General features: G+C 41.9%; 2 protein-coding genes across 2 annotated transcripts; one reads left to right on the top strand and one right to left on the bottom strand.

The window, feature by feature from the left end:
• The first annotated feature begins 12,165 nt into the window (after positions 1 to 12,165).
• On the top strand, positions 12,166 to 15,010 carry LOC137071665 (uncharacterized). Its single transcript, XM_067439846.1, has 2 exons — positions 12,166 to 12,349; positions 13,757 to 15,010. Exons 1-2 carry the CDS (start codon positions 12,332 to 12,334, stop codon positions 15,008 to 15,010), a joined length of 1,272 nt encoding a protein of 423 aa, XP_067295947.1. The 5' UTR covers positions 12,166 to 12,331.
• A 433-nt stretch (positions 15,011 to 15,443) lies between these two features.
• Positions 15,444 to 17,436, bottom strand: LOC137071664 (uncharacterized). Its single transcript, XM_067439845.1, has 4 exons — positions 17,319 to 17,436; positions 16,797 to 16,963; positions 16,642 to 16,707; positions 15,444 to 16,500 (listed from the first exon to the last, which is right to left on the bottom strand). Exons 2-4 carry the CDS (start codon positions 16,892 to 16,894, stop codon positions 15,444 to 15,446), a joined length of 1,221 nt encoding a protein of 406 aa, XP_067295946.1. The 5' UTR covers positions 16,895 to 16,963; positions 17,319 to 17,436.
• Positions 17,437 to 21,179: the final 3,743 nt, after the last annotated feature.

The following is a 21,179-nucleotide window of genomic DNA, read 5'->3' as shown; positions in this document are numbered from 1 at the left end:
AACTATGGATTTCCGCCATCCAAGTCAGCATAATGACCAGCAATGGTATGGTCAATACCCTGCCCAAACGATAAGTCCTCAGTACGTTTACGACCATCCATGGGAATCATCCACACATCCTAATCCTGGACCTCGCCAAATGACATCCTATAATATATGGTGTTTGATTGCTCCTTTCAGTTCAATGGCCTTAGTCTAAATGATTCACTCCTTGCCGGCCCCACCTTGGGTTCATCACTCCTTGGGGTCTTACTCAAATTCTGTGAGCACGCAGTGGCCATTAGTGCTGATACTCAGGGTGTGTTTCATCAGGTTCGCCTTCTTCCTGAAGATAGACCACTTCTTAGGTTTATCTGGCGTGATTTAAAGGATAATGGTTCCTCTGATATCTTTGAATGGCAAGTTCTGCTGTTCGGGACGACCCGCAGCCCCTGCTGTGCTACCTTTGCCTTACAACGGCACGTAAGAGAACATAGCCTACCCAATGTAGATGTGAGGTTCTCAATAGAACGATGCTATTATGTTGACAATTGCTTGCAGAGTTTGTCATCACCAGAGGAGGCTAAGCAGTTGGTTGATAAGCTGAGGGGGCTGTTAGCTGAAGCAGGCTTTGAATTGAGACAGTGGGCCAGCAACGTGCCATCTGTCATTCATCATCTTCCACATGAAGCCAGATCGAATGGTCTTGAGCTCTGGCTAGCTCATGAAAGGACAGAGGTCCATGAGTCCACTCTGGGACTGAGCTGGAATTGCCCTGCAGATGTCCTGACATACCGTCACCGATCCATAGATCGTGGAGCTCCAACCATGAGGATTATTTATAAAGTCTTAGCAAGTCAGTACGACCCCTTGGGATATATCCTTCCGTTCACCACCAGAGCTAAAATATCGGTCCAACAACTTTGGAGCAAGCAGCACAGCTGGGATGATGCTCAACTACCCCAAGCTTTAATTCAGAGCTGGAACGAATGGGAAGGTGAGCTGAAGTTTCCTAAGGTCATACGTACTGGCTCCAGTAGATTAAACCAAATCTGTTACAGACCTTCATGTGGCCAGCAAACCCGACAGAGCGCCCAGAGAATGACAAGTCTGAGCTTAAGAAATCTGCATTCTGTGGAGTAGTAGCTGTAGATGTACCAACCGGCAGTGAGTATAGGACATGGACAGAATTGGTAAAGGCTACTGCAGAGGAGCGACATGGGGCAGCTGGAGAGTCAGGAGAACCCACAGCAAAAGGTTATCAAGCGGCAGAGACATGCATACTCCAGAAGGTGCAAAATGAGTGTTTTCTTGAGGAGTGGCAACAACTGAAATCAGGAAAGGCTCTTAAACATAATAGCCGCTTATTCACCTTAGCTCTAGAATATGACACGGCTACCAATCTAATCTGGGTTGGTGGTAGGCTAAGATGTGCGGAAACCTTAGATCCTGCCCTGAAAACATCCCATTGTTCTAGATTCTAAACATCCAGTGGTGAAGTTACTCCTCCAAGATTATGATAAAAGACTGACATTCAGGCCCTGATAGGGTGTTTGCAGAAATAAGACGACAGTTCTGGGTTCTAAGAGGAAGAGCAGCCATCCGCAGCTTACAGCATGCCTGTACAGAATGCCAACGTCTGAGAGCCAAACCTACCATTCCCAAAATGGCAAACCTTCCTTTAGCATGCTTGCGTCTCTACAAGCCAGCCTTTCATTCGACTGGTTTATATTCCACCACAGGCAGACACGAGACTGGCTTTGTCTGGCCTCCATGATGCCATCAGCAGCTCCACAAACAGCCATCCCGATGCGGCTTTCGTCGTCGCGGGTGATTTTAACAAAGCCAACCTTAAGAAAGTATTGCCTAACTTTCACCAACATGTCTCCTGTCCCACACGAGGAGCAAACACACTGGATCACTGCTATTCTCTGTTTAAGAATGCCTACAAGGCTCGTTCACTACCAGCCTTTGGTAAATCGGACCATGCCGCCATTTTCCTTACACCTGAGTACAAACAAAGGCTCGTTCAGGTTCCAGGCGAGTTCTTTGGACGTCAGCGAGCTCACTGACGTGGCGCTCTGCTTCATCAACACACTGACAGAGCAAGCCACACAAACAATAACTATAACGTCCTTCTCTAATCAGAAACCGTGGGTGGACAGTTCAATCCGCGCTGCAGTGAACGCCCGCACTGCCGCATACAACGGCGGTCTACTAACAGGGAATAAGAGTGATTATAAATCATCCTGTTATGCTCTCCGACGCGCCGTTAAAGCCGCAAAGCTCCGTTATAGGGATCGCGTGGAGTCTTATTTCCAACTCAACGACTCCCGGCGGATGTGGCAGGGACTGAGGACCATCTGTGCTTTTGGAACGAAATCCTCTGCAGAAGTGAGAGCTGATCCGTTGCTTGTGAACGAGTTAAACTCTTTCTACGCTCGCTTTGATGGCAATCACGGCAGCGCGACACCGCCGAGTGGCGCATCAGAGAGAATCACTCAGAGCTGCAACAATCACGTGATCTCTGTCTCGGAGGATGAGGTTCGTAGGACACTCAAGCATGTGGATGTTAGGAAAGCTGCTGGTCCGGATGGTGTTTCAGGTTGTGTCCTGCAGTCCTGTGCTGATCAGCTCGCCGGACTCCTCACATCCATCTTCAATGAGTCCCTTGCTACATCTGTGGTCCCAACCTCATTCAAAAAATCCACCATCATTCCTGTCCCTAAGAACAGTAAACCCTCTTGCCTAAATGACTATCGCCCAGTGGCTCTCACGTCTTTAGTCATGAAGGTCTTTGAGAGACTCATCAAAAACAACATCTGCTCCTCCATCCCTGACATCTTGGACCCTCTTCAGTTCGCCTATCGTCCCAATAGATCGACTGAAGATGCCATCTCTCACGTCCTCCACTACTCCCTCACACACATCGACAGCAAGAATGGGAACTATGTAAGACTGCTATTTATTGACTATAGTTCAGCCTTTAACACCATAGTTCCCATTAGTGAGAGTAGGACAGTTCACCTCCACCTCCATCACCGTGAGTGTAGCTCCCAGTCCCCTGCTCTACTCTCTCTACACGCATGACTGTTTGTCCACACACAGTTCCACCTCTGTCATCAAGTTTGCGGATGATACTGTTGTCCTGGGCCTCATTTCCAACAACAATGAAACCGCATACTTGGACGAGGTGGAGCAACTGACATCATGGTGCCAAGACAACTGTCTCCTTCTGAATGTGAACAAGACCAAAGAACTGATTGTGGACTTCAGGAAGAGACAGCAACGGTCATATTCCCCTCTCATGATCAGCGGGACACCAGTAGAGAGAGTGAGCAGCTTCAAATACCTGGGTGTGAACATCTCCGAGGACCTGACCTGGACTGCACATATCCAGTCTCAGGTGAAAAAGGCCAGGCAAAGACTGTACCACCTGCGCTAGCTGAGGAAATTCCGTGTCTCACTGGCTATCCTGAAAACTTTCTATTCAGGGGCAATAGAAAGTTTACTGACTCAGTGCATCACAGCGTGGTATGGTAACAGCACCAGTCACGACTACAAAGCCCTGCAAAGAGTGGTGCGCTTGTCCGAGCGCATCTCAGGGTCAGCTCTCCCGTCTCTGCAGGACATCTACATCAAACGATGCAGAGGTAGAGCTACAAATATCATCAAGGACATTAATCACCCGGCCAACCCCCACTTCATCCGGCTGCCTTCTGGTAAGCGCTTCCGTAGCCTGATGGCCAAAACTGAGAGACTCAGGAGGAGTTTCTTCCCACAGGCCATCAGACCCCTGAATGCTGTCACTTAACAACATGTGACTTCACCTCACTTCAGTACTAACAAACTCACATACTGATATTGCACTGCACTTTATTCTTGTGTTCCATGTAACTACACATCATAATGCTGTTTGCACATTAAACTCCTGCACTTCTGTTATCCACATATTTATTTTTATAGTCTCCAGTTTACTTTATCTCACTTATTTTATTCCACATCTCTTATTTATTTTACTTGATTTATTCATAATTCTACATATGTATATATATAACACCTTTATCCTATTCCTATTTTATAATTTATTGTGCTTTTTTTGTTAATTGTTATTTGCTGTCCTTGGAGCGGACCTGTTTACATTTCACTGCCGGTTGTATTCTGTATAACTGTGTATGTGACAAATAAAACTCTTGAACTTGAACAATGTGGAGGAGCCCAACACACTCCCTGTAGCATCTGTAACTCGCACGCAACCTTCTCGAATGTCAAATTGAACACAATTTGGGGGCGGCTGTAAAAACTAATTGCATGTGTGCCCCTTTAAGACTCGTTGCCCTTTTAAAAATGATGCACCAAAGTATTGTGTGGAGAAGAAATGCGATCCGATCCGAGTTGCAGTGTAATGTGTGTGCGTGCATCCTATAAAGTGAGTTAATTCTTGTTAAATATACACTTAGGAGGAAGTTTATGCTATAACCTTGCATATAATCGATGATTATTGAGGTTATTGTAATTATATTTGAGTGTTTTGATCGTGCTTAACTAGCGCTCGTTGCCTACATGTTTATATACACATCTGCTGTCAGATTATACGATCGCTTAGATTTATACTGTGCTTTCATATTTATGTTGAGATAGATTGTTTGTTGTCCAGGTTTAGATGTGTGTAGTAAACTACAAGTATATTTTTGAGTTTATGGAGATTGTAGTTAAGTGGATTTTTCAGATGCTTATATGGCTAGTCATGGAGCTACAGTATTTCACACTTACGGCAAAAGATATTACACTGTTTTTGTTTGTTATATTGTATTGGTAATAATTTGATCTGAAGTCTGTATTTTTTACCTATTGTAATTGTTATTTATCTTTGTACAGACCACACCCATACTCATGCATCTATAAAGAAAGAACGGTGGTTGACTGATTTCCTGGGTTCTGACCGGCCCACCAGGGCGAGTGTTTTTCCTATCCAACAGGCTTTTAAGAGATAAACTAAGATTTCCAATTCCACATCCTACATCTTGCTTTAGACAATACCTCCCTTCCCTAATCTACATATAGAACACACATTTTTTAGAACAAAATTACAGTAATACACAAAAAGGGTTTTTGTGTACTGTATACATACAGTAAGGAAAATAAAGACGACACAGCAAGATGACAGTAAAGACAAAGTAGCCAAGACGATACTGTCAGTGAGGATGACATAGCAAGATGACTATAAAGACGACATAGCAGGAAGACATAGCAAGATGACAGTGAGGATGACACATGACACAGCAAGACGACAGTGAGGGTGACACAGCAAGACGATAGTGAGGATGACACAGCAAGACATCAGTGAGGATGACACGGCAAGACGAGAGTGAGGATGACACGGCAAGACGACAGTGAGGGTGACACAGCAAGGCGACAGTGAGGATGACACAGCAAGACAAAAGTGAGGATGACCGCAAGACGACAGTGAGAGTGACACAGCAAGACGACAGTGAGGGTGACACAGCAAGACGACGGTGAGGGTGACACAGCAAGACGATAGTGAGGGTGACACAGCAAGACGACGGTGAGGGTGACACAGCAAGACGATAGTGAGGATGACACAGCAAGACATCAGTGAGGATGACACGGCAAGACGAGAGTGAGGATGACACGGCAAGACGAGAGTGAGGATGACACGGCAAGACGACAGTGAGGATGACACAGCAAGACATCAGTGAGGATGACACGGCAAGACGACAGTGAGGGTGACACAGCAAGACGACGGTGAGGGTGACACAGCAAGACGACGGTGAGGGTGACACAGCAAGACGATAGTGAGGATGACACAGCAAGACATCAGTGAGGATGACACGGCAAGACGAGAGTGAGGATGACACGGCAAGACGACAGTGAGGATGATACGGCAAGACATCAGTGAGGATGACACGGCAAGACGAGAGTGAGGATGACACGGCAAGACGACAGTGAGGGTGACACGGCAAGGCGACAGTGAGGATGACACAGCAAGACAAAAGTGAGGATGACAGCAAGACGACAGTGAGAGTGACACAGCAAGACGACGGTGAGAGTGACACAGCAAGACGACGGTGAGGGTGACACAGCAAGACGACGGTGAGGGTGACACAGCAAGACGACAGTGAGGGTGACACAGCAAGACGACAGTGAGGGTGACACAGCAAGACGACAGTGAGGGTGACACAGCAAGACGACAGTGAGGATGACAGCAAGACGACAGTGAGGATGACACAGCAAGACGACAGTGAGGATGACACAGCAAGACGACAGTGAGGGTGACACAGCAAGACGACAGTGAGAGTGACACAGCAAGACGACAGTGAGGGTGACACAGCAAGACGACAGTGAGGGTGACACAGCAAGACGACGGTGAGGGTGACACAGCAAGACGATAGTGAGGGTGACACAGCAAGACGACGGTGAGGGTGACACAGCAAGACGATAGTGAGGATGACACAGCAAGACATCAGTGAGGATGACACGGCAAGACGAGAGTGAGGATGACACGGCAAGACGAGAGTGAGGATGACACGGCAAGACGACAGTGAGGATGACACAGCAAGACATCAGTGAGGATGACACGGCAAGACGACAGTGAGGGTGACACAGCAAGACGACGGTGAGGGTGACACAGCAAGACGACGGTGAGGGTGACACAGCAAGACGATAGTGAGGATGACACAGCAAGACATCAGTGAGGATGACACGGCAAGACGAGAGTGAGGATGACACGGCAAGACGACAGTGAGAGTGACACAGCAAGACGACGGTGAGAGTGACACAGCAAGACGACGGTGAGGGTGACACAGCAAGACGACGGTGAGGGTGACACAGCAAGACGACAGTGAGGGTGACACAGCAAGACAACAGTGAGGGTGACACAGCAAGACGACAGTGAGGGTGACACAGCAAGACGACAGTGAGGATGACAGCAAGACGACAGTGAGGATGACACAGCAAGACGACAGTGAGGATGACACAGCAAGACGACAGTGAGGGTGACACAGCAAGACGACAGTGAGGGTGACACAGCAAGACGACAGTGAGGATGACACAGCAAGACGACGGTGAGGGTGACACGGCAAGACGACAGTGAGGGTGACACAGCAAGACGACGGTGAGGGTGACACAGCAAGACGACAGTGAGGGTGACACAGCAAGACGACAGTGAGGGTGACAGCAAGACGACAGTGAGGGTGACAGCAAGACGACAGTGAGGGTGACAGCAAGACGACAGTGAGGATGACAGCAAGACGACAGTGAGGACAGTGAGGGTGACACAGCAAGACGACAGTGAGGATGACACAGCAAGACAGTGAGGATGACACAGCAAGACGACAGTGAGGGTGACACAGCAAGACGACAGTGAGGATGACACAGCAAGACGACAGTGAGGATGACACAGCAAGACGACAGTGAGGGTGACAGCAAGACGCCAGTGAGGGTGACAGCAAGACGACAGTGAGGGTGACAGCAAGACGACAGTGAGGATGACAGCAAGACAACAGTGAGGATGACACAGCAAGACGACAGTGAGGGTGACACAGCAAGACGACAGTGAGGATGACACAGCAAGACGACAGTGAGGATGACACAGCAAGACGACAGTGAGGGTGACACAGCAAGACGACAGTGAGGATGACACAGCAAGACGACAGTGAGGATGACACAGCAAGACGACAGTGAGGGTGACACAGCAAGACGACAGTGAGGGTGACACAGCAAGATGACAGTGAGGATGACACAGCAAGACGACAGTGAGGGTGACAGCAAGACGACAGTGAGGATGACACAGCAAGACGACAGTGAGGGTGACAGCAAGACGACAGTGAGGGTGACAGCAAGACGACAGTGAGGGTGACACAGCAAGACGACAGTGAGGATGACGCAGCAAGACAGTGAGGATGACACAGCAAGACGACAGTGAGGGTGACACAGCAAGACGACAGTGAGGATGACACAGCAAGACGACAGTGAGGATGACACAGCAAGATGACAGTGAGGGTGACACAGCAAGACGACAGTGAGGGTGACAGCAAGACGACAGTGAGGGTGACAGCAAGACGACAGTGAGGGTGACAGCAAGACGACAGTGAGGATGACACAGCAAGACGACAGTGAGGGTGACAGCAAGACGACAGTGAGGGTGACAGCAAGACGACAGTGAGGGTGACACAGCAAGACGACAGTGAGGATGACACAGCAAGACAGTGAGGATGACACAGCAAGACAGTGAGGATGACACAGCAAGACTACAGTGAGGATGACACAGCAAGACGACAGTGAGGATGACACAGCAAGACGACAGTGAGGATGACACAGCAAGATGACAGAAAGTGTGACTGCCCTGCCCTTCTCTCATCATGATTGCATACAGAAAGGCCATAAAAACTGCTAGATCTGCTTATTTCTCAACTCTTTTAGAAGAAAACAAACACAACCCTAAGTATTTATTCGATACAGTAGCTAAATTATCAAAAAATAAAGCTTCAGCTTCTGATGTTTGTAAACAACACAGCAGTAATGACTTTATGAACTTCTTTACTAGTAAGATTGATAATATTAGGAATAAAATTATAACCATGCAGCCGTCTATTACAGTATCACTTCAGACAGAGCGCTGTAGTGTCACTGAGGAAAAATTACACTCATTCACTACTATAGGAGGAGAAGAATTGGCTAAACTTGTAAAATCATCAAAATCAACAACATGTATGCTTGACCCTATACCGACTAGGCTATTAAAAGAGATACTTCCAGAGGTCATAGATCCTCTGCTTAATATCATTAATTCATCTTTGACATTAGGATATGTACCGAAAACTTTTAAGTTGGCTATAATTAAACCACTTATTAAAAAAACGCAACTTGATCCTAAAGAATTAGTCAATTACAGGCCAATCTCGAATCTACTGTTTCTATCAAAAATACTAGAAAAGGCTGTGTCTTCACAATTATGTTCCTTTTTAGAAAGAAATGGTATATGTGAGGATTTCCAGTCAGGATTTAGACTGTATCATAGTACCGAGACTGCTCTAATTAGAGTTACAAATGATTTACTCTTATCATCTGATCGTGGTTGTATCTCTCTATTAGTGTTACTCGATCTTAGCGCTGCATTTGATACTATCGATCACAATATTCTTCTGAATAGAATCGAAAATTATGTTGGCGTTAGTGGAACTGCTTTGGCATGGTTTAAATCGTACTTATCTGACCGTTATCAGTTTGTAGCAGTAAATGAAGAGATGTCACACCAATCACAAGTTCAGTATGGGGTACCGCAAGGCTCAGTGTTAGGACCGTTGCTTTTCACCCTGTATATGCTACCACTGGGAGATATCATTAGGAAACATGGCGTTAGTTTTCATTGTTATGCTGACGATACTCAGCTCTATATTTCCTCACGCCCTGACGAAACCTACCAATTCACAAGATTAACGGAATGCATAGCTGATATAAAAATTGGAATGAATAGTAATTTCCTGCAACTTAATTCAGATAAAACTGAATTTTTAATTATTGGACAGAAAAGTTCCACAAGTAGTAACCGAGAATACTGTCTAACACTTGATGACTGCTCTGTCAAGCCCTCGTCGTCAGTGAGGAACCTGGGTGTGCTCTTTGATACCAATCTTTCATTTGAAAGCCACGTTTCTAGCATCTGTAAAACCGCATTCTATCATCTTAAAAATATATCTAAATTACGGCACATGCTTTCAATGCAAAATGCTGAACAGTTAGTACATGCGTTCATGAGCTCAAGGCTAGATTATTGTAATGCTCTACTGGGTGGTTGCCCTGCTCGCTTAATAAACAAACTCCAGCTGGTCCAAAATGCAGCAGCTAGAGTTCTTACTAGAAACAGGAAGTATGATCATATTAGTCCAGTTCTGTCAACATTGCACTGGCTCCCTATTAAACATCACATACATTTTAAAATCTTGCTTATTACTTACAAAGCACTAAATAGTTTAGCTCCCCGGTACTTAAGCGAGCTCTTAACGCATTATACTCCATCACGTCGATTGCGGTCTCAAAACTCTGGCCAGTTGATAATACCTAGAATATCTAAATCAACTGCAGGCGGTCGATCCTTTTCCTATTTAGCTCCTAAACTGTGGAATAGTCTTCCTAGCATTGTTCGGGAAGCAGACACACTCTGTCAGTTTAAATCTAGACTAAAAACACATCTCTTTACTATGGCATACACATAGAACATTTTTAACTTTCATTATTCAATTCAATTGACTGATTGTTAGGCTGCATTAACTAGGTCAGCCGGAACCGGGAACACTTCCCATAACACCTGATGTACTCGTTACATCATAAAAAGAGTGGCATCTATGCTAATGTTGTCTCTCTGTTTATCCCGAGGTTTATCCCGGATCTGGGCCCTGTCCGGAGCGGATGGTGGACCTGCCTGGACATGACCAGCTCATCCTGGAGAGTCTGCTGAGCCGTGTCAAATGGTGTCTCCTCCGAATTTGCCTCACTGGCACGACATGCTCAAAACCCGTCTTCGGCGCAATAATTCCGATCTTTCATGTATTCATACTCTTGTGTAATCGACGCGCCATCCCATCATTTATTTCCAAATAAATCTGTCTCTTCCGTGATTCCCTAAAATTTTGAATATTCCAATCTAATATGATTTCTGACCTGTAAGGTTGCCAGAATAATAATCTTACACGGTGTGTTAATAGGCCAGAGGAGAACTGGCACCCCGACTGAGTCTGGTTTCTCCCAAGGTTTATTTTTCTCCATCATGCCCTGATGGAGTTTTGGTTCCTTGCCACTGTCGCCTTTGGCTTGGCTTGCTCAGTTGGGGACACTAAAAATATGATTAAAGTTATTCAACTTATTATACAAATAAAATGTATGAATTAGGTCTTATTTAATTCTATAAACTTAAATACTGATCTGCCAACATTGTTGCTATATGATAAATTAAACTAAGCTGATAACATCACTGTTTTCTCCAGTACGACTGTACAGCCAAATCTAATTTTGTCGCAATATTATCCTGTTTGACACTGTGAAGCTGCTTTGACACAATCGTGATTGTAAAAGCGCTATATAACTAAAGTTGATTGATTGATTGATTGATTGATTGATTATGAATTTTTCAGCCTGGACAAAGCTAATGTGCATGCGCAGTCAGTAACCGGAGCTCCTAATGGAAGCTACAGTGGCGATAACTTTTATCAACGATTGGCTCTTTAAATTACAAGGCGGGGCTTATTCGTCATATTGGCCATTGCAATTTCTCCCATTCATAAGTAATCGGAGTGAACGTCTTACCATATATAAAGTCTTTGGTAGAGTGTTATGGTAGGCTTTTGTGAGAGAGAGATGGACTAAACGAGTGAATTACCTGCATCTGATAAAGCATTCATTATTTAGGGTGATACCTGTAATTACGGTGGCCCAGTAGTGCAGCCGTACTAAATTAAACAACAACACAACGAAATCGCCCCAACACAATGAAATCACCACAACACAACGAAAACAAGCCACAACACAACAAAATCACCACAACACAACGAAAACAAACCACAACACAATGAAGCCGCACAAAGAAATCGCCACAACACAACGAAAACAAGCCACAACACAACAAAATCGCCACAACACAACGAAAACAAGCCACAACACAACGGAATTAAACCACAACGAAACGAAATTGCCACAAAACAACAGAATTAAACAACAACACAACAAAATCAACACAACGGAATTAAACCACAACAAAACAAAATCGCCACAACACCACAGAATTAAACAACAACACAACAAAATCAACACAACAGAATTAAACCCCAAGAAAACTAAATCGCCACAACACAACGAAAACAAGTCACAACACAACGAAATCACCACAACACAACAGAATCATGCTACAACACAACAAAATCCCCACAACACAACTTAAATGCACACGACCACGAGGGGGCTATCGATGCAACAAAATCATTTTTCCTTGCCATTGATCTATAGATTGGCCAGTCTACAAATATTTAAACACTACGGTCAGTTTTAAGTGTGTAACCATGTATATCGACATGAAATATCAATTCAAAATCACCTACATGCATTATTCTCCTTATTCACCGCGCCTCCATCTTGAAAACCAAAACGAGGCTGGGGGGTACACTAAACCGGAAGTTCAATGACAGAGCGCAGCAGCGGGCGTCTGTCATGGCTACATGGACATCAAATCTTTCTTCTCTTCCCAAAATAACCATGGAATATGTTGAAAAGTGGGCAAATAATGACTGCATGATTCCCCGGGCTGTTTTGCTGAAAGGTTACAGCAACTGGATCGAGGGATATGTGCACGACGTGGAAGGTAAAGAACGGAGGATAACGGCTTTTTTCCTGAAATCACCATAGTTAACGTTACTTTTAAAGTTAGCTTGTTAAGTAGCTAATACAACAGGACGCGACAACATTACAAGACTGACTGTTATTTTGAGTGTTAACAATAAATTATTTTACCGACAGTCAAGAGGAGTGAGACAGTCAGTGTGAGAGCTAAGTGTTTTCGCTCAATGTGCAAAAACGAGGCACCTTACAACATTCAGGTATCATGACTGTGGATAAACTGCTCAGTTTGCGAAGTGGTGCCACTGCTAGAACAAATACGCTTGCTAAACGTTCAAATGTTCATTTTGATCGTTCATATCAACAGTTCATCTTCCCCTGCTAGACTAAAAATAACATGTTGCAGTTGATGTGATTTGTAGCTAAGATTATTGGAAACAGTCAAAATTGTTTCCAATGTGTCATTACAAAGCAAGGCAGGGTGCTACTGTTGGTTATTAAATGAATAAATATTAAGTATAAGTTCATTTGTTTACAGGCATGGGTTGCTCAGTTCACAAAGCAATGTTACGTAGGGTTGGGGAAGGTAATCTTCAGGTCTCGCAGGTAACACAGATGCTAAAAAATAATCAGTAATGTCGTCCACTGGGACGCACGAACCCAGTAACATCATTTGATTATGTTGAAACTGTTATGCATCTGTGCCTCAAATATCTTATTTTAATAAACATCATGTCAAATTACTGTTATTCCCCAACCCTGGGTTTTAGTACAATGAGTGTCCAATATATTGGGTACCCTGCAAGCTGTATTAATCAGTATATGTCTGATGTCCAGAACAAATGTAGTAGGGCTGTAAACGATTAATTGTATCCAAAATAAAAGTTTGTATTTACATAATGAATATTATGTTTGCTGTGTGCATGTATGTATGTGTATATATATATGTACATACACATATACATACATACATACACACACATGCTTGTACATATTTAATAAATATTTCATGTATGTGTATAATATATATATATATATATATATATATATATATATATATATATATATATATAATTTACATATATATTTCTTAAATATATACATGCACGTATGTGGTTTTAAATATACAAAATAATTATACACAGTACACTCATTTATTATGTAAATACAAACTTTTGTTTTGGAAGCAATTAATCACTTACAGCCCTAAAACCTAGCATCTTAAACATTGACTGTTATGCTTTTATTTTTGGAACATGAAAATGCCAGTTGTACCTAATTAACTGCACACTCAGTGTACATCACCATGCTCTGTAATTTCAAAATCCTTAGAGATACCATGACTGTTTGGGTCTGGACTAGACATTTAGAAATGTTGGTATACCTATCTAAATGTGAATGTGTTATTAAACTAGTTTGATTATTCTTAAAGGTGGAGCTGTCCTTCGAGGAGCCATTCATTAGCAAGACAACCTGCAACTGTAAAGCTGGCTTGGGACAGTGCAATCACTTAATAGGACTGCTCTACACGCTGGCACACTATATAAAAATGGGGTATGCATCTGTCCCACCAACTGCAAGCAAAACATTGTTACCTCAAGCCTGGCATGTTCCATCAAGGGCATTAGGTCTCAGCCCAAGAGCAGTTAGCACTGTGACAGTGTCCAAAGTTAAACCTCCATTGCCTAATGCACCACCAAAGAAAAAACAGCGCTCTACTGAGGGGATTGTCTCTAATTTGTATTGTCCTGTGCCACTTCCTTTACCAAGTGCTGAATTCGCAGAGACTCTTCGTGGCAACCTGGCTACAATTGACAGTAAGTGCCAGATGTTGAAGTTACTGGAAGCGAACTGTAAGCAGCCTGCTGTTCTGGTCTCCACAGAATTTGGGGAGCTTCCCTGGGGTTCTATATTAAGTTGTCAAACTCAACGTCCCCTGTCCATTTTCAGTGAAAATGACCCTGAACTTCCTCTACCTCCTCAGCCATGCTCATTTAGCACTGCTCTAGATGATACTGGAACATTCTTCTATGGAGGCCTGGCTGTCACACTTTCTGATGCAAAGCATCTAGAGATGGAAACCAGAGGACAAAGCAGTAGCAAGACCTGGCATCAAGTACGAGCCAAACGCCTGACATCATCAACATTTAAAAGAATCTGCTCCAGGGTGAGAGACTTTGACAGTTTAGCAGACAACCTGAAGGAGAAACGGTTCACACAAACTAAAGCAATGAAGAGAGGCCTTGAAATGGAGCCAGTCGCTGTTGCTGAATACAAGGAAATCACTGGCAATGAAGTCTATCCCTGTGGGTTTGTAATTAACCCCCATGCCCCACATCTGGGGGCCTCACCTGATGGGAAAGTGCGTGACCTTAGTGCAGCTCCAACCTACGGACTTCTGGAAATCAAGTGTCCAGACAAGGAGAGTTTTAAAGACTGTCCATACTTGTACTGCAAGACAGATGGAACCTATGCTCTGAAGACAATCCATGAGTACTACTACCAGATGGTGGGACAGATGGGTATCACCGGTATGACATGGTGCGATTTCCTTGTTCAGTGCAAACAGGACCATCACCTGGATCGGGTCCACTTCAATTCTGAAGAATGGGAAAAAATGAAATGCAAACTTGACAGTTTCTTTTTTACATACTTCCTGCCTGCCTTGTGTAAGAAAGGTAGATAAAAGAACATCTATGTAATAAAATGAAACAAGGCCATGTTTAAAGTTTTTATATTACAGTTTATTTTTCTGTGGTGCTTTATATTTAAAAGTTCTTGTGAAGTAACAGATGTTTCTGCTAATGTTCATGTGTGGAGCAACACTGTTTGCAGCACTCACACACACACACGCTCACACATTCACTCACTCACTCACACACGCTCACTCACACATTCACTCACTCACTCACTCATTCTCACACACACACGCTCACTCACTCACACATTTACTCACTCACGCTCACTCACACATTCACTCACTCACACCATGAAATTACATCAAAAATATACAATGTTAAAAATAAAAGAAACTTGACTCTAAAACAACTTGTCAGAATAATTCAGTGTGCTACATGGGGTGGACAGTATCATTTTAAACCAGTCAATACTGGCACGCTTTAGAACAGAGGCCCTTGAAAGTTAGTTAAGAGGGCACATACAGTCCACAGTTGATAGACAGAGCCCACTAGTGTCATTGGTAAGACCCTATCGAATATGTGATACTCTTTGATCCTCCTAATGGCACGCTCAACAAGAATGCGAAGTCTGGCTATGGCTTGTGTCTGTCTCACCTCTTCTTGGCTAAAATGTCCACTTGGGCCTAAAAAGGGTGGGATCACAAGAGAAACATTGATTTCACTGAGAAGGTCCTTGATAAGAAATCCTTTATCAGCCATGACCTCATCACCTTCCTCAAGTAGTGACAGGATCCCTGATTCTCTTGTGATCTCCTTGTCAGATATCGAACCTGCATACAGCTCACTGACAAATGTAACTAAACCAGAGGGAGAGATGCCAACTAGGCCCTTAAATGTGGTGTTACCTTTGTAGTGAGAGTAGATTTCAGAGTTCAGAACTTTTGAACTAGGTCTCTGCACGTGTATTTCTGTACAATCTAATATAACTCTTGTAAGTGGGAAAGTGCTTTTGAAACAAGGAGGCATGAGCTCATTTACAGTTTCTCTCGAAGGCCAAATTGGAAGTGATCCTAACATGAAATGTAGATAGTTTGCCCAGGTTACACAGACCCTGCTTACAGTTGAGTGTGACACATCAAAGCGCACCGCAAGGTCCTGTTCAGGAAAACCTTGCCTAAGACGACAAAGAAATAAAAAAAACTGGTCAATGATGGACAGTTTAGGAATGCTAAACCCCTGCCTTACAATTTCCCCATCAGCTTGCCTTATTCGCTGTGCCTGACTCCACCCTACCATGTTTTCTGCAGTAGGCTGCAGGGCCATAAACACTGCTTTCAGTGTGTTATAATCAGGAAAGCCTGTGAAAAACATGATGTCCTTATCATTGCCTTCGAATCTTGAAAGGAGAAACTGCTTGGCTTGAAGACGTGCAATTAATTGTGCTTGATCGTTGATGATTTTGTGTGCTTCCTTAAGTTGCTCTTCCAGTGGTGGGGGCAGTTCAGCATAATCATGATCAGGGTGTGGAGGGGCTGCACTGCAAGGGAAAGAAAATATTGAAGGACATAATTGTAACATGCATTAAATTACATGCATTCTATCGTGTTAGTGTGGGGCTATTTTGAGCCTTGTTAGTGGTATTAACTAGCTGGGGGTGGGGGAGATAAACATCACTTACCTCAACTCATTAGAATTTACATCAACCTGCTGCACATCCTCTTCAACAACTGCAGTGATTGCATGACTGGAAAGCAGTATTACTGAAACTTAGTCACATGAAAAAGGTTTCTTAAAAACATTATGGATTAAGAATTTAACTGCACAGAAAAATACCTTGTAGTTCCTCTGACGATAGACCTCCTTGCAGGCCTCACGTGACTATCAGTCCAGGCAAACAATGTTGGAACAGCACCCTTCTTCAACTTTCGCATGCCAACCAGGGTCTTCAAAAAAGACTCTTCAGTGAAGTGATCTGAACATACTTTTGTGTGCACATTGATCTGTAACATTAGATGGATGGATGTTAAATATAGTTTGGTGGTTAAAATGGTCTAGATTAGCAGTGATTATCATAAAAAGGCACAGGTAACGTCTTATTTATATTCTGCTGTAAGACACGGCTAGCCACGGTAGGACGTTAGCTGACCAGGCTAGTCTAAAGTGCAACACCTTGCTCAACGTTACCCGCGAATCAGCCCCACGCTCGCTATAACTTTACTTAAAAAGGACCGGTTCGTGACTAATCAAGTCATGTTTATTTAGCCAGAAGGCTTAGCTAGCTATCTCTGTGCTAGTTAATGTAAATATGGCTAACGTTAGCGTAGGTAGCATCGTAAACTAATGTTAATATCTTACCTTGAAATGGCAACCGGGATCTCATCTTATTTTGTGAATCCATTCACGGCAAAGAACAGGATCCTTTGGGAAACGATGAAATGTTTGACCTGTACAGGATTTCTTTCTTTTTGACGATGTACATCTGGGAACACAACAGTGTGGCGGCATTGTAATAGCGTGATGACAGTAGCCTGCTGAGCGCCAAAGTTACTTCCGTACCCCACAGCCTCGTTTTGGTTAAAGGAAGTGACGTAGGTGAATAAGGCGAATAGCTGCAAATGTATACTCCAGTACCGCTTGGTGGTTCGAACAGTTGGGGTTACACACATGACTAAAATGCCAAGTGAAAACTGAAAATCACATGCAACATTTTCAACAGTGAGAATACACTAATTTAGGTGCAAAAAGTGCCCAATATGAGAAATTGGAATAAACAATAGTATGTGATTAGCATGCATTACACACACACATATGCTCAGACCACTCACTTTAAAGTGAGTCATTCATTGATACATATTGCACAATAATCCTACAACAAAAAATGAACAACAACAAGAATGCGCGTTTGTGTTGTGCTTTAACTGCAGACAGAACTACAGTGACATTTAAGTACATGTTTGTAGAACATATTGCAAAACTTAACACAGTATTAATAATTGATTCTTCAAACCTCTTTCAGCGGCTGTCGGGACAAGCAGAGTGCTAGATTTGCAGATGAAAAGTTGCAGATGTCCTGATCAGGCCAGTGTGCTCAAGATGATGGACAGGAGTCATAATATTTGATTTCAAGTCATTCAACTGTGCTCTTAGAGTTGGTTATTTAGCCTATAAAGAGTCACAGGTGTAATCTACGTTTTGAGAGTGGGATCACCCTCCCACTCATTACTGTAGATACAACTTACTGTATATTTATGCTACTCTGAATAACTTGAATATCCAGCTACAAGTTCGCGCTAAAAACCTGCCATGAATGATGCTGCTTGCTGATCGCTGATTGGCTAAAAGTACATGCTAGTCGGCGACGTCAACAACAAAGCCAGCTGACTCTACGCTGGGCCTGCGCGTGTTTAGTTACATTATGATGACTGGTTTGTTATTAACCAATTAAAATATACAGTTTAGATGCCTGAAAACCAGCAAACTGACCCCAAACCAGCCCAAATTCTGTCTACCCGCCCAAAGCCAGTTTTTACCCGCATAATTTAAAACCGCCCACTTGGAAATGGTTTCATTGCTAATACTACTGGGGGAATCAGATTCGAGAACCAGAGAAAACCTTTGTATAGATTAAAACAGTGTATAATTATCTAGCATAAAATGCATACATATCAGTAGTCATATTATATCTGCCAATGTCTTAAGATTATATTTAAATGTAGTCTTAATTGTGGGGAAAAACATATAATGCAATGCAATACAATGATAATTCCGATATCATCATTGTATAATATTACATGATGGATCAAGCCTGATGCATCATATTTTGATGTGTAATCAAATAAACGAATGTCCAGCAAGTGTCCATATAGAAATATTGCTAACAATATCAATGTTATTCTTGCATTACTTTATAAAAAATCATTAAATATTTCACAGCAAAAAGCATTGCATGCACACGTTGCACTGCAAATACATTACTGTTAAAAATAGTATCTATCTGGATTATTGTATATTGACTTTTGAGTAAACATTACGCACATCTACGATATACTTGACTGGCACTTTAAACAATAGGCCTAATGCAATGGGTAATGTCATATATTAATTATAATGACCTTATGGTGTTCATTTTTTTTAGACTTATCATAACTAAAAGGCAAGGCAAATAAAAGTATTTAAAGTTATTCTGCCTTTGTATTGTTCACAGAGCAATGATGCATGATAGTACTGCCTCTGAATATAGCAATATGACATCAATCTCCATTATCAAAAACAATGTGCTTGTCCACGCTTGTTCATCCTCAGTATGCACACTCTGTCTGACCTGAGACACACTGACAAAAATAGCGTTCCTAAATCCACAGACAAAATGATAAAAATGGAAATATTATTTGAATATATCCTGTTTTCACACAGCAGTGGTATCAGCCTTTGAAGGCTACATGTTCCTTCCTGCTCTGTACCCGTGAAGCGTTTGATCTCACATCACCTCTGTAGAGTTTCCGTGCTTGTTTTTGCAGATGATAAACAGATACACAGTAGCTATGTGAGCAAACGAAAGCAGATTTTTTGTTTTTCGTTTTAAACTAATTAGGTTGGATGTATAAAGGTGTGCTAGACCATCATAGCTGAGCTAACAATCTGTCATCATGAACAATAATAAACAATGCCTGAGAAATGCAGATCTATAATCACATGAATTAGTAGGAAACAAGTTCAAGTAGTTGCTAGTAGTTGAGTTAGGCAACAGGTTTTTGAGTAAACTGTGAAATATGTTGTTCATGTCTTGGCTTGATTTAATAACAGCCTTGCTAGGGAATAGGAAACAAAGCAAAGGACACTGTATTCTGCAGTCAACAAATATTTTTTTTAATTTAATTTATCTGATGATGCTATCGTACTTTAGTATATGCTTGGGTCCAGAAGTCTAAAATCATCGTGCTTTGCAATCGTGGCACAATCTGCAAAGGACTGCTCCTATGGCAAGCAGTATTAACATTTAATGTAAAAAAAAAACAAAACAAACTAGTATCTATTGTCATGCTACTATTTTCAAGCTTATTTATTTGATACTCGTTCTTATTTAATAGATACTGGTACCCACTCATTAGATAATAGTACCTATTAAATAAGTAGTACTAGTGCTCATTATTTAGTTACTAGTACTTATTATTAGAAACTAGTACTTATGTATTAGCTACTACTTATTCAATATATACTAGTACCTATTTATTCATTTTTATTCAAAATGTAACTAGTAAGATTTTTTTTTATTGAACTCTACAGTGGCATAAGATGGGTTAAAAAGCATGACTAGTAAGATAAGAATATAATATAGTTATAATAGTAGTACTTCAGTAGTTATAATAAAAAAATATACTAGTGTCTAAAAAATAAGTACTATTGAATAAGTACTATTATCTAATGAATAAGTACTAGTATCTAATAATAAGTACTAGTATGAATAAGTCCTATGTAACCTTGTAAATTTATCTTTCAATGGGTCAAACTGCTGGAAACATTGATAAGATGTTTGGTGTCTGTGAAAGAACTATCCGGCAGTCATTTACTGATAACTCTCCTCTGCTGGTCTGAGCTCTGACGATTCTGTGCTTGAGCTCTCAACCAATGATGTGCTGAAGCTACACAAGGACCGCCCTCCTAATTTACATGTTGCACACGGAAAAATAAAAACAAATCAATCAATCAATCAATCAATCAATAAATGTAAAAATAAATAAACGTGGGAATAAATAAATGTAAAAAAATAAATGAACGCATAAATAAATAAATATAAAAATAAATGTTAAAATGAATTAACAAATAAATAAAAGTTAAAGATATATATTTTTTATTAAAGCAGAAAATAATAAATTAAGGGAAAGATAATACAAAATTTTATTTGATAAAAAAAGATTCATATTTATTTTATCAAGTCATTTATTCTTTTATTTATTTTCCTAATATCACATTAATCTGTTTATTTATTACATATGTGTATATTTATTTATTTATTCACTTATTTACTTATTCCTTCATTTATTTATTTTTAATTTATGTTGGTCCTCCATACCACACACACACACACGCACACACGCACACTCGCGCACACAAACAGTTGTTGTTGATTAAATTTTGTTGATTTACTTTCAATTTAGTTTTAAGAGAAACTGATTGTGAAATGTTTTAGTTTTTTGTGGCAACATTAACTCTTAAACA

The sequence above is a fragment of the Pseudorasbora parva genome, chromosome 3 (genome assembly GCF_024679245.1).
Source record: "Pseudorasbora parva isolate DD20220531a chromosome 3, ASM2467924v1, whole genome shotgun sequence".
Lineage (NCBI taxonomy): Eukaryota > Metazoa > Chordata > Actinopteri > Cypriniformes > Gobionidae > Pseudorasbora > Pseudorasbora parva.
The sequence above is the reverse complement of the archived record's forward strand: the minus strand, read 5'-3'. Positions and strand labels throughout refer to the sequence as shown.

Coding starts and splice junctions, on each gene's coding strand:
- LOC137071664 (XM_067439845.1), bottom strand. CDS start 16,894: ATGCGAAAGTTGAAGAAGGGTGCTGTTCCAACATTGTTTGCCTGGACT. Junction 16,708..16,796: donor ATCGTCAGAGGAACTACAAG/GTATTTTTCTGT, acceptor ACTGCTTTCCAG/TCATGCAATCACTGCAGTTG. Junction 16,501..16,641: donor GTAAATTCTAATGAGTTGAG/GTAAGTGATGTT, acceptor TTTCCCTTGCAG/TGCAGCCCCTCCACACCCTG.